Source organism: Chanodichthys erythropterus, chromosome 11, assembly GCF_024489055.1.
Source record: "Chanodichthys erythropterus isolate Z2021 chromosome 11, ASM2448905v1, whole genome shotgun sequence".
In the NCBI taxonomy this organism is placed as follows: Eukaryota; Metazoa; Chordata; class Actinopteri; order Cypriniformes; family Xenocyprididae; genus Chanodichthys; species Chanodichthys erythropterus.
Genome location: NC_090231.1, coordinates 15,483,236 through 15,508,765, shown reverse-complemented (window position 1 = coordinate 15,508,765; position 25,530 = coordinate 15,483,236). Strand labels below are relative to the sequence as shown.

Here is a 25,530-nt window from a genome sequence, read left to right as displayed (position 1 = left end):
TTGTCTCCAGAGTGCGATTGCATCTGCTTCCCTATTTATACCCACCTGGCGGGGCGGTGCACATTATGCAAATATCGCATGCCAATTCCATTGGCTTGTTTTAGTTTCACTGGCGATATCCCAATTTGTCAGTCACTACTGACGTACGTCTCCGAGACGTTCTCTCACATGTTTTGTTCTTTTGGTTTCTTTAGTCATTTTCTCTTTCTCTCCTGAATCCCATTCTCTTCATACAGCTACGTTATTGTCTGAATCTGAATGACCTTTAGAGGATGTTTAAATTAGATTTAAATAATTTTTTTCTCTAATTATTTTGTGTTGTTCAGATTTAAAGGAATAGCTTACCCCAAAAAAAGAGAGAAAATCTGACCTCTGCACAACTCAGTTCCTCTCACTTTGTTTTTCTCCAGGTGACCCCCTCTTCTAAGATTGTGGGTGATCTGGCTCAGTTTATGGTGCAGAACTCTCTCTCTCGGGCTGAGGTGGAAGATAGAGCAGATGAGCTCTCCTTCCCTTTGTCTGTTGTGGAGTTCCTACAAGGACACATTGGAATTCCGCACGGAGGATTCCCTGAGCCCTTCAGGTCAAAGGTGAGATCACACTGTTTAATGGAAACAAAATGGTTTTTCATGTTTTTCTGTCACAGTCTGAATATTCCCAAGAAAACATATTTTGTTAGTAAAACTTTGATTTGAGAACTTAGAAAATTAAGAAAGAACTGGAGTATAATAATCAAATTTAATAATACAATAATTTGAAATAAAAGCTTTGTTTTCAGACATTTGTTAAAACAAATGTATGTTTTGTCCATCTATGTCCATCCAATATTTTATTCATTATATTAAGAGTGGGGACATGAAAATGTTCTGCATAAATAGGATTGACCCTTCAAAATTTTGCACATAAATACTAGGGCTGGGACAATAAATCGATTTATCTCGAATGCATCGCGATTCTCACTTGAATCGATTCTGAGCTTAATTTTTAACAGCAGATGGCACTCTAGGCTAGATTTTAACCGCACTTCAAATGCTTACAAATGCTTACGCGTTCAGCTATGTACTTGAACCTCAGAATGCCTTTATGACACAAGATTAATGTAAACTGTCCACTGCAAACACCCTGCTTCAACTTTTTTGAATTTTATAAATTATTATTTTATAATCATTATATTTTAAGTGGTATGAGTAAGGAATTGGAAGCAAGCAGAGGACAGGTGTTTGTAAAGCATGCAGTGCCATCTGCTGTAAAAAACTAAGCTCAGAATCGATTCGAGAGAGAATCATGATGCATTCGGAAAATCTCAGAATCAATCCAGAATCATATCTTGGTATCTGGGGCATTTTGAGTTATTCGCAGATTCTGAAAGTGTAGTCTCCAAGCTTTCCAACGATGTGTGACACATGGAAATCTGATAATATTTTGAGAAGTTGAAGGGAGGCACTCAAGAAAGCTCTATAGGGAGAAAAACGCCTCTAAAGTTGCAGTTCTCACCTGTTCTTACCTGCTGGGAGTGACAATAGGGCTCATTTAGATCTCATTTAGATAAGCCATACCCCCTGTAAAGCTGCATGGACCGCATACTATTAATAATAAAGGTTAATGTGCATTGTAAATGTCAGTAATTTATCTTTTTTGACTTTCATAAAAATGATTTAGAGGCTGAAATAGTTGACTTTTTTTGTCAAAACTCTATTTGAACTTGTGCATTGTAGATAACATGTTGCAAGACACTCCTTTAAAATCTGCCCATCATTTTTAATGTTATTATTTTAATGCTTATGTAAAGAAAAAGTACATATTGATGCTAATTTTATTTGTTATTTGCTGGTTTTCCACATAAAACTTGTGAACTGGTGAATTTACTTTTTGAACAGGATTCTGTGATAACCGTGATCATTTTGGTCACTATAATCATGAAATGAAATTTTCTCACCTGAGAAGCCTGTTAAAGAAGAATAGGCAATCCAGGAACTAACTGGACTAACAGAGGCCAGAGATCGCTAACTATGGCTATTCAAAACACTTTTCAAGACAATAAATACACGATTGAGACGATGTATGCATGTATTGACTGAATTTGTGTCTGAATAGCGCTGGCTCCGTGGGCGTGGCCGCATTAGCGGATAATGAGCTGAATCACAGACTTCTGACATGGCTCTCTTTTCATACAGATTACATAAACATAGAAGGTTTGTTTTCGATTTGACTTGCACGTTTTAAAACTTGACATTTCAACGTTTTTTCAGACATAAGTATAATTTTTTTATGATTAGTATTCACTAAGTTACAGTTAAGTACAATTTTCTGAGAACTATCAGATTGGACTTCGTTCAGAGGGAGATGAGAGATCACGCATTATGTTAGTTTTCTTTATTTTTCAAAAAGCACAACATTTAGTTTTTACTCTGAGTGTACACAAATAAACGAAGACATTCTATAGTTTCAATTGATATATTACTTATGTCTCTATGCCAAAAAAATGACTTAGTTTTTTAAGTCTGTTTTGCTGCAATGTGAAAAAAATCCTGCAAAATGCGCCGGCGCGTTACCCGACTCCAGAGAGGTAATGTCTTATTATGCCGCTTTCATCGTCGCTCAGATCGTCTTCAGAATCAGTGAGTGCTTGTTCATAAGCATCCGGCTTGTCGAAGAAGTACTTCAAAACATTTTCGGTGTAACGGCCACGGTTCTTCATTAAATTTTGATATCAGCTAGAGCCTGCATAATAAGTAGCCACGCTTCCCAGTATAGAAATACACACAGACATGACACGCCCCTACTGCGTGCTAGAATCTCTGAAAAACAAGCCGATTTCAACCTCAAAATGTACGCTTTTAAATATACCAATACTGCTATCTCAAACATGGAAAGGCTTCTTCATGATCTCAACTAACATATTCTGCAAAAAAACAAAAATCACCAATTATGAAAAAAAATGCTTCTTTCTCATTTTGCTCGAGAGTTGTGCTGCCGACTTGTGTCCCTGGTTTCCGTGACGGGTCACATTTATTATCCCAGCCCTAATAAATACATTAGTGAGACTCACAGTTTTTCAAACGGGCAAACAAAACGTTAGACCTTTGTTAGATCAAAAACAAAATTTAAGAACTGATGCCTCTCTTGTCTGCGTGCCTTGTTTCATGTTGGGAGCGTGGCGTTCGGATCCCGGCACTCGTGTCTAGTTTGGTTTCGGTTTCGTGTCGGGATTCGGACACTCGCGCTCCCAGTCCTGTCTTAATTGTGAGCGCACGGTTTGTGTGTACTTTCACTTGCCGTGCGCTCTTGTCTCATGTTTTGTGTAGCACGCGGTTATTTCCGCCTGCCGCGTACTTTCATGTTGTGGTGTTGTCTTGTGTAGCACGCAGTCTGTGTTTCACGGGCTGCGTGCTCTCATGTTGTCTTGTTTTGTTTGAACACGTGGCTTATGAGTTTTCATAGTCACGTGTTCATGTCTCGTCTTGTGTGAGCACATGGCTTGTCATGTGTTTCTTTGTGCCATGTGCTCTCATGTCTATTGTCTTGACCCCGCCCACCTTGTTACCTGATTATTGGTTGATTTGCACCACCTGTCCTCCCTCATTACCTGCCTTATTTGCTCTCCTAATTATTCTCCTTGTGTTTGCAGTCTTGTGCTGGTTCGTTGTCGTGAAATGTCGTATTTTCCCTTGTGTGTCAAGTCAAGTCCCAGTCTAGTCAAGTTTTATTCTTGTCTGTTTTCCCCCACGGGGTCGTTTCTGTTGTGTTTTTGTTTTTATTTTTATTATTAATAAAAAGCCCTTCCTTCCCTGCATTATTGAGTCCTCGCTCCTTTCACCACCACCAAACCTGACAGATGCCACTTAATTTCTCAGAAATGTTCCTTAGAGAATTTTTTTTTTTTTTTTCTGTTGCATTGTCATTTAGCAGACACTTTTATCCAAGGCACCTACTGTACAAATGTGTGAAAACATTAGCAGTTTTTTTTTTTGTTTTTTGCTGTGTTTTTTTTTTCTGCTGTTGAGAGACAGTGGCATTGTTTTTGAGTAATCTCTAGCCACACATGGGAAGGAAGAGGGCGAGAGAAGAAAATGAAAAAGTGAGAGGATGCGATAAAGTGAAAGAAAGACAGTTTAAGAGATCGAGAGAATAGCTTTGCGTGAATCCATCACAAAGTTTTTGTTTATGTGTGAAAGACAGGATAAGAGACTAAAGATTTAAGGCTGAGTAAAGCTTGTCACTTGCAGGCTCTTAGTCACTAGTGACGGTGCCGTTTCCACCTCCTTGTGCTGAAAGACTTGCTGAGAAAAGAAACCACGCAGAGTCTGATTGATCTACTATAATGCATACACACACACACACACACACACACACCTACAACCATAAGGTCACAGAAGAGACTTTTGCTTTATGTTTTTAAATGGAGTGGTTACTGAGGATAGACATCCTACTTTTGCAGTCGAGGGCAAATTTACTTTCATTTCCTATTTTTCTGGCACACACAGAGACTGTCTGTTTAGACAAACCCTTTTGAAGCACTCTGAAGTCCAAAAATTAAAGATCAAAAGCTGTTTATCAGCACTGGCAGCACTTTCCATGTAAGAGAGCTCAACGTGTGGCCTCACTGTAACAGAGACAGAAAAATAAATTTTAACAGTTCATATTGCAACTTTAATTCTGTGTCTTAGTAGGACAGATAAAAATATAATTAAGTCTGAATGAAGTCAATTAAACTTTGTAAGTGTGACTGACATTTGCAGACTGCTTCAATTAACCTTTTCTAAAATAGAACCATGGGGTCACTTACTTTGGATAATATTTTTGAGTAGAGACAAAAATATGACTTGTCGACCAGGCAGCAAGGACATTTCTGATATTTGCATCTAAAAGTGTGATCATTGACATAAATGTTCCAGTAATTATAACAAATACACCGCATGTTCTTCCTGCCTTGTTCAAGTTGCTAAGTAACTAAAGTTTGTTGCTAGTTCATGTAGTTCTTCCAGCTAGTTCCAGTAGTTTATCTTTATAGCTGCAATATGACAAAAGTACAACAATTTTCATTCAAGATCGCCATGAACGTTAGAGCAAACAATTATGCAATAATCTGATTTAAAAACACATGAGAAATTAGTTGATGTCTGTCAAGTTTGTTTCTCAGAATATCTATTGTTCTATATCTATCTAAAACAAATAAGCACCAATTAGTTCAATGATGTGCACTTCATCAGCAGCCATTCCAATCAGATGCTCCCGGTACACATCTGTTCGAGCAGGTCTCTTCACTTTTTAGTGCCCATAAGCAGTTTGGGTGATCTGAATGGCATACTAAATCAGTTCTCTGAGATGGCAGCATTGGTACTTTCATATTTACCTTCATATGCTGCAGATATTCCCTTTTCAGTGAGGCACTTCACCTGATCTTCCATTATAGATGTGAGAGGAAATATAGCTAATAAAATGAGATCACTCTGGAATCCTTTTATATTTTGGAAATGGAAATTGGAAATTTCAAAAGCTTGAAAAATTATGCTTTTCCCACATCTCGTAGGTAAACATGAAAACATCTCTTGAAAAAGCGCTCCTTGTCAAAGTCTTTGTGAACGCAGCTTTGATTCCTGGGGGACTGTTAAGGACTTTTATACACTAGGCTTCTGGAGATCCAGTAGATCATAGCCGGTCAGATTTAGACTTTCTGACCTTGCGGAAGTTTTTCCAATTTAGTGTGCCATGCACATCAGATGTTTAGCAAACGGAGTGTGGGCTGTCCCTGACATCTGAGTCCCAACTAGATATGACACGAAAAAGCAACAATTGATGATTGACAGATTGACAGATTTTGTCTTGACAAGACATGTTGATTTTTATTTTTGTGCTGTCATGCTGTGTAGCCCCGCCCAACCTGAAATCTCCTACAAATGCATATGCAATAAGGTCAGCTGCAAAAATAACTCAGTCCATGTTTTTTTTAGTGCTACTTTTACACTGTGTCTTTAGTAAATCCCAACAGTAGTTTTTTAATGGCAAAAGAGGGTTTGCGCTGACGCAAGTTGTTCTAGGATCTTTATACTGTGTACGCCATTGTAAAACCTTAAGTCTTTCCCTCACAGCCTTCTGTTCATCAACATTAAATTCAATATAGCGTCTAACCACCTGACTCAGGTCTATTGCACATGTTTAGGGCAATTTCTCAAGTTTTATTACTTAGAGGATTAGTCCACTTTTAAATAAATTTTCCTTATAATTTACTCACCCCCATGTCATCCAAGATGTCCATGTCTTTCTTTCTCTGGTCGAAAAGAAAGAAAGCCTTGCACGTGCTTCTGCTTACCGCATTCTTCAAAACACTTACACTGTATGTCCTACGCCTTCCCTATTCAACTTACGGAACAAGAGTGGCGCCAGTAAGTAGAGTAGAATAGGGAAGGCGTAGGACATACAGTGTAAGCTTTTTGAAGAATGAGGAAAGCGGAAGCATGTGCAAGGCGATAATATGTGTTTATAAAGCATATACAGTGGTATTGTTTTCGAAAATGACCGATCATTTCACTAGATAAGACCCTTATTCCTCATCTGGTATCGTTTAAAGCCCTTTGAAGCTGCACTGAAACTATAATTTTGACCTTCAACCATCTGGAGGCCTTTGAAGTCCACTATAAGGAGAATAATCCTGGAATGTTTTCATCAAAAACCTTAATTTCTTTTTGACTGAAGAAAGGAAGACATGCACATCTTGGATGACATGGGGGTGAGTAAATTACCAGGAAAATTGTATTTAAAAGTGGACTAATCCTTTAATTAGAATAGACAACACTGTTATATATTTATATATTGCATTGATGCTTCACCTCTAAACATTGAGTGTAAAAATATCCTCAGGGTGCCATTGTTGTTTTGTCACCTCCAGTTACTAAATACAAGAGGGCACAAATACGCTCTCAAACACTGACTTGGGGCAATACTCATAATGCATTAGAGCTTTTTAAGAAGGCTTATGATGCTATGTCCTCTGACCTGGGTATACATACACCACCACAGCCCCAGGAACGGTCAACATGTGTCTGTGGGTGTATTTGAGATACATTCGTCATAATTGGTTGGAAAGGTTTGTGCAGTAGGGCCTGCAGTGACTCACACATCCATGGCTCTATCTCTGCCAATCAGCTCATCCAGATAAACTCGGGTACGTTACACACCACTGGACAAACACTGATAAGAGCGGACAATCTTCTCCCACAGCCATACAAACGAACACTCAAACAGGTTGAGATGGAAAAAGTACAACCACAGTCTTAATGATATGATATGTCATGCGCCGTCATATCGAGCACTCTGTACTTTTGCAATCATTCTGTTTAAACATCCATCATATCTTGTCTAAATATTTAAAGTGTGTATTTATGTCTATATAGTCAGTAAGAAGCAGCTTGAGGGGATGAAACTCTTCCCCTGTACGCATGCGGTATTAGTGACGTTAGCAGACACTTCAATTAAACATCGCTCCAGTCTCAATCCTAAGGGCAATTAACCACTCTATCTTTAGAAACCCTTCCTACCACACACACACACACACACACACACACACACACACATATTCCTGGCTTATAAATGGCCTCAAAAGCTGTCAAATTAATGAAGAGTGACTGAATGAAGCGTGGAGCATCTTTGAACTGCAGCCACTGTGACTAATAGAATTGGTGAGCCCTCTTTTGTGTCTCATGCCTCCGCCAAGGGAAAAGCCTCTAAACCCTTTCCCAGCAATCCTCAGGGAGCTCCTCCATACACTAATCAGCATGTTTTATGTATTATTTAAAATGCATTAGCCTGGCTGAATGTGCTAATAACTGGCTCATCTAGAGCAGAGACACTTCACCACTTAATAGAAGGAGCAGGGCGATCATGGGATGGTAGGGGTGTGACGAGATCTCGTGTCGCGAGATCTCACAAGACTAAACTGTGACGAGATTTCTCGTCGAGGCGAAAAGTAGTCTCGTGATGTTGCCATGACAGAGTGTTAGGATGATTAGGAAAGAATATGCCACCGCTACGTTTACATTACGCCTCCACTGTCGTTTTGCTTTGTATTTAAATAAAAAACATTTAATTCAGTTTGATAACGGACGCCGCAGCTCCATATTTACAGAGTTACGAACGATCGCTGAAAATGAAAGTAAACAGGAGCGCGCATTCAAACGCGATCTCAATACCCCGCAATTTGAAAGCGGCTCCCTGATGAATACAGATATCTCTCAATATGAAAGCTATTTTAGGCTGGGCAGTGCAGTTGTAACCATCTCTCAGCTCTGTATCAAATAAAAATGTGGTCTTATTTGCACTTTGAATATTGAGAGAGTGTGATTATGGTTGCACTTATTGTAAAGTGTTACCATGAAAACGAATAACAGTTTTCTCTTAATCTTATTAAGCACAAACAATAAGGTTTCATTTGTTAACATTAGTTAATGCACTGTAAACTATGAACTAACAATGAATGACTATTTTTATTAACTAACTTAAACAAAGATTAATAAATACTGTAGCAAATATATTGCTCATTGTTAGTTGATGTTGATTAATACATTAATAAATGAGACCTTATTGTAAAGTGTTAACATTTTTATTTATACTGTTTTTATTTCTATGATCAGTTTGTGGAACGGAGTTAAGTTAGGAGGTCAAAAGATGTAGAAGCTCATAAATCATATACAGTTTGTTTGTTTGTTTGTTTTATTTTATTAAAATACTGGCAGCTGGGTTGCCAGCCACTTACTGTATTTTTATAGTACTACTTCTGTAATCAACATTTACAGTATAGTACGGTAATTACTAAATACAGTATCCTACTGTAATATTATGTACTTGTACAGTATTATACTGTTTATCTACAGCTATTAACTGCATTTACAGCTTTTTATACTGTACTTATATATGTCATTAAATCATTAAAAATATACTTTTGTTATGTTATGGCAAAGGAAATGGAAAGCAACATACTTTTAGTATAGTTTTAAAACTTTTATTTTTAAAAAAGAAGAAAATTGCAACGTTGAAAGGTCAACATTTTAAATGCACTCAACAGTTATCAATGAACAATATAGCAATCTTATTTACTTTTAACATTTTTCCAAATGTGGAGTAAAAACAAATAGTAGGCCTACAAGTTTTTCAGTACTGCTCCTTTTTTGCACAAGTGTTGCCAGTCTTGGAAGTCACTTTCTCTTTTTCTTGGGTCGTGTTCATGGTTGATGTCAAAGTACCTATATAAAAGAAGAAAAAGAGAAAAAAAAAAAGGAGAGAGAGAAAACAGTAATGAATATTGTGAATATATGCACCATAGTATTTCAAATGCCTAAGAATTTGACTGCAGTTAGTTAAAATATCCAATTAGCACTTCAGAAAAGTTGCAACAACAAAAAAAAAATTATGCTTATAATTGTATTCAATGAAATTATTCATTCATTGAATGGACTATAAGCACAACTGCTTCTGCGTTGTATGTCGTACTACATCTTGGGAGTTTCTGGTAAAAGCATTCAGCTCACTAATTTACACCACTAACCTGCTGCAGTTCAGTGCTCGTCTTCTCATTAACTGTTTTTCTCTTGCTGTTTTTCTCATATTTTATACCTGTTGAATTTACATTTTAATTAATTTAATAAAGTAACGATAAGTACAAGCTTGTGTGTGTTGGTGATCTTATCCTCAAGACATTTAGCAATGTTAAATATTTAATCTTTAAGGGTTAGTTTACCCAAAAAATAAATTTCTGTTGTTAATTACTTGCCCTTGTGTCGTTCCACACCCGTAAGACCTTTGTTCATCTTTGGAACACACATGGAGATATTTTTTGATGAAATCTGAGAGCTTTCTGTTCCTCCATAGGCAGCAGCACAACTTACACATTCAAGGTCAGGAATGGTAGGAAACCCAATTGTTAAAGTAATCCATGTTTCTCTGTGATATGTGACAGAAGGCTCTCGCATCACAAATATCTTAACTTGTGTTCTGAAGATGAGCAAAGGTCTTATGGGTGTGGAACAACATGAGGGTGAGTAATAAATGACAGAAATTGTATTTTTGGGTGAACTAACCCTTTAAACAGTAACGCACTGGCAGCGGACTGACAAATATACTTTGAATATTAAGAATTTGAATACTAAGAATTGAGTGAATTACATACAGTGAAATGATTGTCAATGAAAAATAGGGATTAACATATTTAATAAAAATAAATGAAGGTTTGTTTTGATCTTATTCATCAGGTCTCACACACACTGCAGCATCAATCACTAAGCAGAAATAGGCAAGATATTTCAAAATGTAAGTGTGTTACAAGCCTCAGTGCAAGTAGTCCATTCTTTGCCATAAACCTGATTACATCACATGTGAAATTAGGTGCAATACTTACATTAACAAACCATATTTCACAGAAGGCAATTTTCCCCCCTTCCTGGTTATTGAGCCATGTTTATGGTATATGTCAAAGAGCCTAAAAGCAGAAAAGAAAAGAGAGACAGAGAGAGAAAGAAAAGAGAGAGAAGTAAATATATTGTGCATTCATTCACCATAGCATTCTTGTGAACACAAGGACTCACAGCTAAGCATCTCAGAAATGTGTCCTGTTACACTTCAAAAAAGATGCATCTTAAAATAATGCTTAAAGTAATTGACAAAATAAAATTGTTTATTCACTGAATTCTTTGTCATAAACCTGATACACGTGAAAATAAGCACAACACTTACGTGAACAATGGAGCTACATCAGATGATTGAGCCTGAAACGAGAGAAAAAACAACAACAACAAAATAAACAAAACAGTTTAAAAATCAGGTTGTAAGAATAACATAGATTTGTCTATAACATGAAACATCAGTGTTACTGCGTGAAGCGCTGAGAACAGAGCAACGTTAACCGTTTGCTCATGAGAAGTTTAACATTTCAAGATCAAACCATTCATGACAAAATAGAAACGCGAACGAAAAGCACCATAAAAGAATGACTTACCGTATTCTCTGCCAAACAATCGTTTATCCGTCTTCTCGACAACGTTTTGATTAATCAGGCGGAAAATAACATCTCCGTCTTCTCAGCAGCGGCGTCCAGTCATCCCGCTTCTCAGGCAAACTGATGCTTTGAAGGCTTAAAACTGCACACTATAGTTACTCAAATATCGTTTAATGATAACATTAAACCTTGAAGAGTCGACGTGAAACACTAAAAGCATTGGGAGAGAAGCTAAAATGTATGCCTGGCCTAGAAATTTGAAATGAGCGTGGAAAAAAAAAACAATCCCATAATGCAATGCTTCTACAGTATTATACTGTATTACGAGTGAAACGGGCTGAAAACAGAAAACTACTGTATATTTACAGACATTCTGTAAAATATACAGAATGTTACTGTTTTTTGAAAATACGGTATAATACTGTTAGAAATTAGCTGTAAATTTACAGCAAAGTTTTACAGTGTGAGTATTGTTGTCTTTTACTGCATATGATAATTCATACTAAGAAAGTAGAACTGAAATGACATTCATTACAAGATGATTAGTTAAAACATTTCAAATACACCTGCAGAATATTTTTTCTAGTCATGATTTCACCATTGAGGATTTCTTAAAAATAGTGTGTAAAAATCTTGTCTCGTCTCGTCTCGTCTCGTGAGATACCTGTCTCGTCACACCCCTATGGGAGGGTATATCACATCAAGTTTAAGACGCGCGGAAAAAAGTCTGGAGAGCGTTGGTACGACATGCTGATGATGTGAGCCGCTCATAAGACATGAGTGTACTTAATGTGATGTAGACAGTGATGAGTTTTAGAGTGGCCGGGTTACGATGTCACTGTATAAAACAACTGAGCTCATTGATATTAATTAGTTGCATAGTTGCTCAGTAATTGAGTGAGTAACGTGTAGCCAAGTATGATTCCCATACTCTGAAATTGTGCTCTGCATTTCACCCATCCAGTGCACACACACACACACCGTGAACACACACCCAGAGAAGTGGGCAGCCATTTGTTGCTGCAGCATCCAGGAAGTGATTGAGGGTTAGGTGCCTTGCTCAAGTTGTGGGTAAAGAGAGAGGAAGAGAGCGCTGTTTATTTACTCCCCTACATTTCTACATATCCTGCCGTTACTGATACTCGAACCCATGACCTTCAGGTTACAAGTCAGACTCTCTAATCATTAGGCCACAACTGCCCCCATTTCTAGTCATGTTACCATAGTCATGTTTATGAATTTACCTGTGCAGATATGCTTGTATGGGCTTATAGGCATTTAGTGTATTTTGAGATTTAAAGGGTTAGTTCACCCAAAAATGAAATTTGTCATTAAGTACTCACCCTCATGTTGTCTCAAACCTGTAAGACCGTTCATCTTCGGACACCGGCTCAGCATTGGCCGAAGCTGTTCACGTGAGCAGCACGATGCTTGATTGCTCTGCGTTCACTGCATTCACTACGTCAACTGCGTATGACAACAGTACAAATTGTTAAAATTGCTATTTTTGTTTAGTTTTTGCACACAAAAAGTATTCTTGACACTTCATAACATTAAGGTTGATGCAGTGATTTGGATCATGTGTCAAAATGCCAAACTGCTGAAATCACGTGACTTTGGCGCTCCGAATCACTGATTCGAAACAAAAGATTTGCTGTGTCTTGGCCAGAAAGCTGCGCTTGAAAACACCAAAAGGACTAAAGGTGACTGTCAACTAGCACATGCATTCTGCGCCTGCATGTATAATAATAGTATCAATAGTCTAATTGTCATGCAAAAAGGAAAACCGAAACAAAGACTGCAGATATACAAACTGTAAACAAAGCAGCACTTGCTTACCATTTTGAATATCAATCACACGGATCACTTTCTTCATTCAAGTTGGCTCATGTTATTCTGAAAATATTCATGCATTAGAATGCTCAGGTAAGATGACGTAAATTAGAACAGCCTTCTGTCGGTACTGTCTTAACTCCTTTACTCACTTTCATCACTTTCGCTTTTATTATTGTGCACTGACTCATTCGCGAAGCTGAACAGCCAGTCAGAGATCTCTCTCACCGACAGCCCAACGCTAAATCAACAAGCTGAATCGACCTAAAACAAAACAGACGGCTTGGATATTTGTCAACATAGATGTAAATAGTTGATGTAAATGATGTAAATGATGTACATAAGAAGAGTTGCTTATTCATTCTTATACATTCAAAATGCTGACTGACTACATCACTTAAATGCTGCGGGAATTTAGTGGGTCATAAGATAAAGAGCTTATGAGAATTTTTGTTAAAGCAAGTCCAAAAGCTTTCAGTTCCTGTTTTTCATCTTCAGATCAAGTCTAATAGGTAAGTCACAAATGTAAAATCTGTCAGAATTTAAGGATAAACAACCACATGGACTCTGCTATCACATGGGTTCTTTTTCAGTCTAGAGTGATCATACTCATCTGCACACTTCAGATTGTGGCAGATGATTGATTGATTGAGTGATTGATGGACTGACTGAGACAGGGTTTCAGAGGATGTGTGTGTGAATGACAGCACACTCCTTTACATCAACTCACAACTCACTGAGTCTGCCAAATCATTACTGTCACAGACCATAGGCTCAGTCCTCGTGCCATGAATGTACACTTCCTCTATAGGTACCTGTCAGGATTTCACCTCTACAGCTGTGCTAGTAGACTAGTAACTACATTTTTCATTAGTGTCACAGTAGCTCAGCTGTTTTTAAAAGAATGTTTTTAAAGTAATGAGTCTTTTACCAACCAGTGAAAATGCTACATAAGTACTTATTTAACAATGTTTCACCTAAAATTTCCACTCTCATGCTCTATAAAGCATTGTGAATTCTAATTAATTTTACTGAATAGTTTAATTTCAAAAGCTGCAATCTGTAAATTTTGCCTCTTTGTCGCCATCTCTGTTAGAAACCTGCAATTGCAATTTGTATTGAATAATTTGTATTGAAGAATTTGTATAAGAAAATATGAAAATGTTGTCTGAACAAGTAACATATCTGCCATTTTTGTTCTGACCAACTGAGCAAAAAAGCATTACAGTAAATCGTGGGGCAAATGGTGATTAAATATAACGATCGCTTAGCTCGGATCACGCCAAACCGTGCAAATTATTATTGTTGTTATACTTTGATCTCAAATTGTTAATGTTAACAATATCAGCATTGCATGACTGTGTATTTAGTGTGTGTTAGCGTTACCTGTAGATTTCAATTTCTGTAGCCACTCCGCAGTCCAAAGTCTTTTGCTTTTGACTACGGGTGCATGTCCAGTTGTCACTGATGATTGTCATTTGGACCTTTCTGGATTACAATATACCATCAAAATTATAAGTTTAAAGGGGTGGTTCAGTGTTTTTTTTCTAGGCTTGACTGTGTTTTTGGGGCACAGTTTAACATGTCTTCATGCTTCGTTTTTTAAAAAAAGCCGTATTTTTCATATATTTTACCTTTATTCTACACCTCTGTTTCCACTGTCAAATGAACGGCTCGTTTGACTTCCTGGTTCTATGAAGCCACTCCCTCCGAAATACGCAGTGTGCTCAGATTGGTTAGCAGGTTGTTAGCTGGCCCAGTGTATCGTGATTCGCTGAAGCGTCCAGAAACGCCACGCCCCTTACCATTCGGTGTTACGCACTTAGGTGGAAATGTAAATAATGGCGTTTTTATTGCTGTATCAAATTGAGCCGAATCAGACCCAGATGAAGAGGGTAAAGCAGAACCTCTGAAATCACGGCTTTTAAAGGGCACCTATTATGCAAAATTCACTTTTTTTTTGTTTGACCATAAATGTGTGTTGGCAGTGTGTGAGCAAAACCACCCTAGAATGAGAAAAATCCACCCAGTGTTTTTTTTTACAATCTCAATAATTCATAAGCACTGTCTCAGAACGCCCTGTTCTAAGATTGCTCTCACTGTGACGTAGAATTGCGCTAAGCCCCACCCACGTGGTTTGATTGACAATCTGGTTTTGGCATAGACCCCGTCGTCGGTGATCTGTCAACCATCCTCCATTGTTTCAACGACAGCCGGTAATGTCTCCTAAGAAACATAAGTGTTCTGTTGTGGGATGTAATAATGAACATAGTAGTTTTCACTTACTTCCGACATCAGAGCCACTGAAAACGCAGTGGATGGATTTTATTTACGAAGGAAAGGCTCCACTCAAAATTCCAAAATACGTTTATGTTTGCGCAAATCATTTTTTGACTGACTGTTTTGAGAACGAGGGTCAATTCAAAGCAGGTCTTGCTTCAAAATTAATCCTCAAGTGTGGATCATTGCCTACTGTTCGCGATCCAACGTCACCTCCAGAAGAAGTAAGTGTATTTAATGTTTTTTGAGCAAATAGTCATTTCAGTCGATGTCAGCCAATTCAATAACAAGTGCGTCTAAAGTTGTTGTCGTCGTCGTAGAATGTCTGTGTATATAATTTAAACCTTGTTTGTATAGTGTGTATCTAACGTACTTAGCAAACGTTATCACAGTATTTGTGTTTGTAGTTTCAAAAAATTGCGCGAACGTTATTACAGTGTGTGTGTGTTGCACATCCATAACTGCAAAGGGGACGCGATTAAAACTCTATAAGTAAATAAATGTATCAAATAACCATTCAGAGACGTCCTGCTCCATTCTCAATTGTGTTTCTTCTGCCGGAGTCTCTTCATCATCTGGGTCTGATTCCGGTTCAAACATGTACGGCTGAATGCCATACAAAACAGCGGGTCTCTCACTCTCAGCCATTCTGCTTCTACCAACTGTTTATTGCCATAAGTATGCAAGTTATGCCCTCATCCAAAGGCAGGGCGGGGATATGCAGCTCATTTATATTTAAGGTTGTACACACCAAAACAGCTCTTTTTAAAACAGGCCCCAAAAATGACATTTTCAAATGGTTATAATAAATTAACTGTGGGGTATTTTGTGCTGAAACTTCACAAATACATTCTGGGGACACCCAAGACCAATATTACATCTTGTAAAAAGGGGCATAATAGGTGCCCTTTAAAGGACGTTTATGATTGGTATTTAATTTTGTATTTGTGTCAAAGTATTTAGATATGCTGTTACTGCTGTTTGTTAGCTTTTAATATACAGTTTTATCCTGATTAAATCTTTGCTGTGGCCGAATATATGACTGAGAAGTAGCATTTTTGTAAAGGTATCGTTTAATTTATAGCATGAACAACGTCTCGGTTACAAAGGTAACCCTCGTTCCCTGAAGGAGGGAACGGAGACGTACGTCGGACAGACCGACGAATAGGAATCTCGCCAGAGAAGCCAATCTACTTCGAGTGTAACTAAACGAGCCAATGCACATTGGCATGCAATCATCTGCATCAGCTGCTCACCTCGCAGCGCGGGTATATAATGAGCAGCAGGTGCGTTGCATCTTCAGGTTTTCGCTGAGGAGCCGAACCAAGCAGGCGGCAGCACAGCAGGACAACAACTGTGGCGACGGGACGTACGTCTCCGTTCCCTCCTTCAGGGAACGAGGGTTACCTTTGTAACCGAGACGTTCCCATTCAGTCGGTCACGTTTCGACGTACGTCGGACAGACCGACGAATAGGAATCCCTACCAAAGCGCCACAGGAGCTGCCCTCCTCCAGCGCTCTGTTGTAAGCCACCTGAACCCCCTTGCCTGCGGACGGTGGGACAGGGCTAACACACAGAGAGGGTCGATCACTGTTGTTCCAAAACCCATTCAGTGAGACTATTGGATAACGCTGGGAAAGCGTAACCTTCGTTTGAAGGAACGCTGCGGAAGCCACATCCTTCCCCGAAGGAGTTATGTGGAGAAGTACATATGGACTAACCCTGTAGGGCTGTGCTACATATGGAAGAACTGGGGTGACTCCAACTCGATAGAGATGGGTTCTCCCAGAGGGAAAGACACGGGCTTCGTTTAAGAGCAGCCGTGGAAAAGCCATATGGGATCCCCGTAGGGTCACACATATGGAACCCAGCCTAAATCCGGTTCTCAAGGATACAACGGAGTATAGGCCTGGCGCCAGACGCTCCGCCACGTCGGCTGCCGAAGGGTAACCGGAGGACTCAACAGGGTCTGCCCGTAGGGACTCTCTGGAGAATAGAACGCGCATGTAGCGCAGCAAGCCGACACTAAGCCGGGGCCTCTCCGTGCCTCTGACCTGAGGCGAGAACACGGGAGGAGACCGGCTCGACACGAAGGCTATAGTATCTAGCGAACGTGTTAGGTGTCGCCCAGCCCGCAGCTCTACAAATGTCTGTTAGCGAGGCGCCACGAGCCAGCGCCCAGGAGGATGCCACACCTCTCGTGGAGTGAGCATGCAACCTGAGCGGGCAGGGCACGCCCTGAGCTTGGTAAGCCAGGGCGATGGCATCCACTATCCAGTGGGCCATCCTCTGCTTGGAGACAGCCTTTCCCTTCTGCTGGCCTCCGTAACAGACAAAGAGCTGGTCTGAGGTCCTGAAGCTTCGAGTTCTGTCTATGTACAGTCGCAAGGCGCGAACTGGACAGAGCAAAGCCAGGGCTGGGTCTGCCTCCTCCGAGGGCAGCGCTTGCAGGCTCACTACCTGGTCCCTGAAGGGAGTGGTAGGAACCTTGGGCACATAGCCAGGCCGGGGTCTTAGTACCACATGGCTATCACTCCGGCCCGAACTGTAGGCACGATTCGTCGACCGAAAATGACTGCAGGTCCCCTACCCTCTTGACGGAGGCCAATGCCACCAGCAGCAAAGTCTTCATAGACAGAATCTTTAAGTCTGCTGACAGCAAAGGCTCAAAGGGAGCAATCTGAAGTGCTCTGAGCACCAGAGTAAGGTCCCAAGAGGGTATGGAGGGGGACGAGGAGGATTTAACCGTCTCGCCCCCTAAGGAACCTGACGACCAGGTCGTGCTGACCAACAGATTTGCCATCTATGTGGTCGTGGTAAGCGGAGATAGCAGCAGAATGGACTTTGAGGGTGGAGGGGACAGCCTCCGCTCCAACCCCTTCTGCAAGAAGGAAAGCACGACCCCGATCGAGCATCTTCGGGGGGCTTCCCGGCGAGAAGAGCACCACTCGACAAACAGGTTCCACTTCGAGGCGTAAGCACGTCTCGTAGACAGTGCGCGAGCCGAAGTGATGGTGTTAAGTACCTCGGGGGTAAGTCACCTAGAACCTCCGCGTCCCGTCCAGGGACCAGACATGGAGTTTCCAGAGGTCTGGACGCGGGTGCCAAAGAGTGCCCCGTCTCTGAGAAAGAAGGTCGTTCCTCAGAGGAATGGGCCAGGGAGGGGCTGTCGCGAGGAGTGAGAGTTCTGGGAACCAGGTCCGGTTGGGCCAGTAAGGCGCAATCAGCAAGACCTGCTCCTCGTCCTCCTGACTTTGCACAGAGTCTGTGCAAGTAGGCTCACTGGGGGAAACGCATATTTGCGCAGGCCCCGGGGCCAGCTGTGTGCCAGTGCGTCTGTCCCGAGTGTTCCCCCGGTCAGAGAGTAAAACAACTGGCAGTGGGAGGTTTCTGGTGAGGCAAACAGGTCTACCTGAGCCTCTCCGAACTCTCTCCAGATCAGCTGAACCACCTGGGGGTGGAGTCGCCATTCTCCTGGCAGCGCAGCTCGTGATAGCTCGTCGGCCACACGGTTGAGCACACCGGGGACATGAATGGCGCGAAGCGACCTCAGAAACTTCCGACTCCACAGGAGGAGATGGCGGGCGAGTTGCGACATGCGACGGGAGCGTAGACCACCTTGATGGTTGATGTACGCAACGGTCGCAGTGTTGTCCGTACGGACCAGTACATGCTTGCCCCGTAGCAGGCCTTTGAGGCGGCTCAGAGCAAGGCGTACTGCCAGCAACTCGAGGCAGTTGATGTGCCAATGCAGATGGGGTCCCGTCCAAACCCCTGACACTGCATGCCCGTTGTACGTGGCACCCCAGCCGGTGGCAGAAGCATCTGTGAACACCACAGCATGCCGGGACACCTGTTCTAAGGGCACTCCTGCCCGAAGAAACAAGGGGTCCGACCACGGACTGAAGGTTCGGCGGCACTCCTGAGTGATTGACACCCGGAACGTGCCACGCTGCCACGCCCATCTCGGGACTCGGCCGTGAAGCCAGTGCTGAAGCGGTCTCATATGAAGCAGACCGAGCGGTGTTACAGCCGCAGCAGCCGCCATATGCCCCAGGAGCCTCTGAAAGAATTTCAGTGGGACCGCTGTCCTGCCGTTGAACGTATTCAGGCAGTTCAACACTGACCGAGCACGTTCCTCTGTGAGGCGTGCTATCTGCTCGACCGAATCCAACTCCATACCGAGAAAGAGATCCTCTGCACCGGGGCGAGTTTGCTCTTTTCCCAGTTGACCTGAAGCCCCAACTGGCTGAGGTGTCTGAGCACCAAATCCCTGTGTTCGCACAACTGATCCCGGGACTGTGCTAAAATGAGCCAGTCGTCGAGATAGTTGAGAATGCGAACACCCTGTTCTCTCATGGGAACAAGGGCTCCCTCCACGACCTTCGTGAAGACGCGGGGAGACAGGGCCAGCCCGAAGGGTAGGACTCTGTACTGATATGCCCGACCTTCGAACGCGAACCGCAGGAAAGGCCTGTGTCGCGGAAGGATCGAGACATGAAAGTACGCGTCCTTCAGGTCGATCGCTGCAAACCAATCCCGGGGACGGACGCATTCGAAAATGCGTTTCTGCGTGAGCATCTTGAACGGTAGCTTGTGAAGGCTCCGATTCAAGACGCGCAGATCCAGGATCGGTCGTAACCCGCCGCTTTTCTTGGGTACAATGAAGTAGGGACTGTAGAACCCTGACCTCATATCGGCTGGAGGGACCGGCTGTATCGCATCCTTCGCCAGTAGGACTGCGATCTCCGCACGCAAGACAGGGGCATCGACATCTTTCACTACAGTGAAGTGGACACCCCTGAACCTGGGGGGACGCCGGGCGAACTGAATCGCATAGCCGAGCCTGATGGTCCGAATGAGCCAGCGGGACGGACTGGTGAGCGCTAACCAGGCCCCCAGAGACCGTACCAGCGGGACCAGAGGAACCACAGGCGCACCCGCAGCGGGGCAGCGAGGTGGAACGCAGGGACGCGGCCCGGGGGCTCTCTCTGCGAGGCGGCCCGACGCGGCGTCACAGTGTGCTGTGCAACACTTACCTGCTTCCACGGGTGGACAGAGGGAGCAGTCGAGGCTTTGACTGCCTGCTGCTCGCTGCTGTCCGCTGGCGAGAGAAGAGGGGGATGAGAGTGGTGAGGTTCTTGCCCTCCCACTGCTCTCCGAGCCCTCTTCGGACCCGGAGATAGAGGAAACTGCTCTTTTATTGAGAATTTGGGTACCGCTGGCTGTTGGGCCGCCGGCGGAACAAAACAAAAAGGAAACAAAAGATTTTCCACCCGGCCCTCCTCCGGGGGAAGGAGCGGTGCGGTCACCACCTCCTGTAGAGCAGTCCTCTCCATCTCCGGGTCGCCCGTCCTAGGGCCGCTTGGACTTGGCCTTGCCACCCTTCTTCTTGGGGGGTGGCGGGACGGGCTGGGCGCCCCGACCGCGACCGGCTCCACGGCGCCGCTTAGCCGGAGGCTGCTGCTGCTGGGGCGCGGGAGCGGGGGCGGCCGCAGGGGGGCGCCCTCGGCGACGAGCAGTCTGAGGTGCTGCGGGCGGTGGTGGAGCAGCAGCTGACCGCCTCGGCAGGATATGACTGATGGCCTCAGACTGCTTTTGTACAGTCGAGAACTGTTGGGCAAAGTTCTCGACCGCGTCGCCGAAGAGGCCGGTCTGGGACACGGGGGAATTAAGAAACCTGACCTTGTCGGTATCCCTCATGTCCGCGAGACACAGCCAGAGATGGCGCTCCTGGACCACAAGTGTGGACATCGCACGACCCACTGACCGCGCTCGTAACCTTCGTCGCACGAAGCGCGAGGTCCGTCGCGGCACGAAGTTCCCTGAAGAACTTGTGGGTCATGACCACCCTCGTGCAGATCCCTCAGTGCCTTGGCCTGATGGACCTGCAACAACGCCATAGCGTGTAGGGCAGAGGCAGCTTCCCCACAGGCCTGGTAAGCCTTGCCGGTAAGATCCGACGAGTGCTTACAGGCCCGGGAAGGGAGAGACGGCTCCCCCGCCAGGTGGAGTTAGGGCACAGTTGCATAGCAACGGCCCGTTCCACAGGGGGTATGCGCGTATAACCCTTCGCTGCCCCGCCGTCAAGGGTGGTGAGGGAGGAGGACCCACCGACACGGTTTCGGGCAGTAAAAGGTGCCGTCCACGTGCCAGTGAGCTCTTCATGCACCTCCGGGAAGAAAGGCACTGGGGTGGGGGGCTGAGAACCAGCCCTTGCCACCCCGAGATACCAATCGTCCAACCTCGAGGGCTCGGGACACGGTGGAGGATTCCACACGAGCCCGACCCTGTTGGCGGCCCGGGAAAGCATAGCCATCATTTCCGGGTCTGAATCGGGCACAGTTGTCACTCCCGAGGGAGGCAGCTGCGCCGAATCGTCATCCGCGGAAGTATCAGGCTCACCCTCCGATGCAGCGATCGACATCCGAAGTCATCCTGGGGAGCTCCGAAGGATACGGATGGTACACACCTCTGGGGTGGTCCACCACGCTCCCGGCAGCTCTACTGGCTGCGGAGTGCAGGAGGGATGAGGGTTCCTAGGGGGTTGGTTCCCCCGAAGGAAGCGCGCTCACCGTGATCCTCAGGTCACCAGTGCCGCTGCCCGAAGCAACCCTCTGAGGAGGATTGGAACGAGGCAACGGCACCGGGACTCCGCCCTTTGCAGGAACTGGAGTCTAGACCGCAACTCCGCGACGGTCATCATCCCACAATGGGTACATGACTCGTCCACAAACGCCGCCTCAGCGTGCCTTAAGCCCAAGCACGCGATACAGCGTTGGTGACCATCCCGGGGCGCCAGGTAACGACCGCATCCAGCAGCACACAAGTAGAACGACATCTTTAAAAGACGCGAACTACTCGTGTAAGCTCTTTCAAGGACTGACTCTTTTAGGTGCTGAAGCACGCAGGGGAATAGCCGCTGCAGCACAGACAGGGAATGTGCAGCCTGTCGTGTGCACTCTCTCTTTGCAGACGCTGCTCTTACCAGCTGTGAGAACAGCTTTTTAGCGCTCTTAAAGCGCACCGTCACCAGCCGTGAAAACGGCCTTCACGCTGATACACAGCTTAATTTGCTCAAATAAAAAAGGCAAAACACAAAGCAAAGAAGAAAAAATCGGCCCCGCTGCTGTGCTGTTCCTCCTGCACCGGACGAGAAGAGCAGTCAGAGAGAGAGCTGGCTCGTTGAAGTCCGTTCTTCAAACACTCGCTCGTAGAAACCACCGTGTTTGCAGTAGTTCGGCTCCGAGCGTTTAAAAGCTGAAGATGCAACGCACCTGCAGCTCATTATATACCCGCGCTGCGAGGTGAGCAGCTGATGCAGATGATTGCATGCCAATGTGCATTGGCTCGTTTAGTTACACTCGAAGTAGATTGGCTTCTCTGGCGAGATTCCTATTCGTCGGTCTGTCCGACGTACGTCGAACGTGACCGACTGAATGGGAACTGTTTGTCTATGAACATAGAAGTTTGTTGGAGAAGTGAGAGTTATGCTTATAATTTAGCTAACTGGCTAGCGAAGCAAAAATCAGTTGCTCTTTGTATATGTCCTTGATGAAACCAAAAATAGCAACAGAACTATATGTTTAAAAGACATGTACAAACAATAAAACGTACTTACAGTTTGGGCCAATAAACAGCAGCTTCTGCTTTTAAAGTGATAACTGCTTCATCTTTCAGTAATAGACTTTATGCAAATCCAGCATTGAACTCATGTAGATTCTGGAAGCTGTCTTCAGCGGCGCATCCAGTGTAGAAAATATCACAGATTATAATGGGTTCTGTTATTTTTTGACGCGCCACGCCGCTCGCGTCCGGTGTACACAACTCTTCCGCTTCCACATGCTGAACCACATGGCCTCGCCCACTTTGTTGTGTGTTCCCGGGGGCGTGTTTTGCAGGGTTTATGATTTCACCAACCCGGGAAGAAGCTTGTTGTAGTCCAAACCTGTCGTTTTTGTAGGCATTAAACTGCCATAACTTTAAAAGACAATATCTCCGTTTGCATTGAACTTTCAGCGCTGTAACTTTGCAGATACTGTTTATCCGAGCCGGCCCGTTATATAGGCAGTATAGGTAAATGCTAAGGGCGCAATCTTGCTAGGGGCGCCAAAGAGGCCGGATGCATGGACAGGGGCGGATCTACCGAGGTGGCATCTGCCACCCTAAGAAAAAGCTTTTCCACCCCAAAATTATCACAGAATAAAATAAGCAGTGTTTCAAGTACTGCTTTTCAGGAGCGGCACTTCAATATGATGACTAAAAAAATTGCGTAACGCAAAGTAATGGCAAGAAAGCATGTCTTTCAGTAAACTGTGCATGATGGTTGCACGCAGCGTGCCCAGTGTGATTCATTAACAAATTACTCTCATGAGAAGATTCTTTGAGAGTCAAAAACACAGCGCAACCAAGTTCACTTACGATTTTTTTCCATATTTGTACGTGAATCGGAAATTACTGCTTCCCGGCTAACTCAGAAGTCCTGTGAGAAATGTAGTCCCATCCGAATATGTCTGAGATTAATTTTCATAATTTTTGGCGAGCTGATTCAGCGACCGCCCGCTCCACTTTCATCATGGATAAAGGTAGCCTATTTTTGCCATCAGACGAACCAATAACATGAAATCAATACGGAGATCCCGATGATCCGATCACAGAAACTAATAGCAGAGTTGGGGTAAGAATCTAAACATATTTTAGTTTTTCTCGATTGCTAACACATTATAAGTGATTCAGTTGGTCCAGTTTCCCAAACCATTCGTTCAGTTATCAAAACAAAGACACATTTCTCAAAACATTTAACAATGACAATATTAGGTAGCAAAACTGATGACACACCAGTCAAAATCTGAGAGAGAGCTGAATGAATAATTTACAGGGGTTTTAAACTTAAAACAGTACCATGTAGGCTACTTTAGATGAGGGAAATTTCACGTTGTACACCCTCAATGTTGAGATTGTCAACTTTCTTTGTAACCATTTGTTATGTGTACTGTATTTTTTGCAGCGCTGAGAAATGATTGCCTAGGGATATAATCTTGTGTCAGAAGACCAATACACTGCTATAGGACTGTATACTGTAATGAAATTTAGCCAAATGTTCAGAGGATGCTGAATTTACTTTTACAGCAATTGACAGTATACTGTATTTTGGTGCATACCAAGTTCATACTTATTTTTCTCATGCTTTTCATCTACTGCAAGATCAATTTATAATAGTAAAATGAAAAGGTATTTTGGTGTTCACTGGGCAGTGCAGTAGTCTGTGTATTTGTTATTCTTGTCTGACAATCAAACTTTGGCATCAGATGACACACAAAACATAAGTTTTTGACTAGAACATTTTATTTTGACCTGGACGTTTGAGGTTTGTGCAAGTTGGTGTATAGTTTTGATATTGTATTTTGCTGTGAGAAAATGTTGAATTGTTTCATGAATTGTGCATTAGCAATCGAGAAAAACAACAGAGACTGAAAAGTTTTAAGGACAAATTTATGTTGGCTTGTCATAAACCCAACTTCAAGTCTTGTTTAAAAAAATTTAAGAACTTTGGTCAGTTAGTCCAGAATATATGTTGTGGATGATTGCTAAAGTGTTGCTAGGTGGTTGCTAGGAGATTCTGGGTGGTTGCTAGGCTCTTGCTATGCAGTTGCTGGGGTGTAGAGTATGTAGTTGATAGGGTGTTCTGGGTGAACACACACAGACATTCCCACCTCTGTTAATAACAGAAACTCAAAAATTGTTCTGTTGCTCTTGCACTAAAATGTGATTTATACCATTGAAGTAGCCTGTGTAATATTGATAAAACTGCTCATCTCCTTTAGTGATACAAGTTCAGACTCATTTAGAAGTTTTTCAAATAGTTCATTTACTTGGTGCCAAGATGGATATTGAAATTTTGTTATTTATTCATTTTAAACAGTATATAGATACTTTCTGGTAATGCAATGTTTGTGAACACAATTGTGCATGTAAGGCTATAAATCTCCAAAAACTATGCATTAGCGCTTGCTTTGGTATTGCCACCCCTCATAGACCTCATGCCACCCCTTTGCCACCCTATAAATAATATTCTAGATTCACCCCTTAGGATAAATCGCAATATAAGGGGGCGCCAAAAAACATCTTGCCTAGGGTGCCAAAGAGGCTAGGGCCGGCACTGCTGTTTATGCTCAAGCAGCAACATTACACACTAAAGTAAAAAAATTGAAATCGCATTGAACCACCCCTTTAATTATTGCAGATGCTGTGAGAAAAGGCTATAAATGATCCACTACCAGCAGCATCCTCCACATGCCATATAGCCTACTTGCTGGGACTCGTTCTTTATGTAAACAGAGGTGACGTAATGACGAAAAGACGAATTTTCCGCGGAAACTCACTAGTATCTTTCTTATTAGAAAACATTACAAACTTACCGTTGTGAATCGGG

At 43.0% G+C, this 25,530-nt stretch overlaps 1 protein-coding gene across 1 annotated transcript in view; it reads left to right on the top strand.

Annotated features, from left to right (window-relative positions):
- The window catches only part of pcxb (pyruvate carboxylase b), a 343,108-nt gene that overhangs the window by 302,825 nt on the left and 14,753 nt on the right, over positions 1-25,530 (top strand). The window contains exon 18 of the mRNA XM_067401859.1: positions 411-590. Within this exon, the coding sequence (XP_067257960.1) occupies positions 411-590 (180 nt within the window). The remainder of the gene's footprint in view (positions 1-410; positions 591-25,530) is intronic.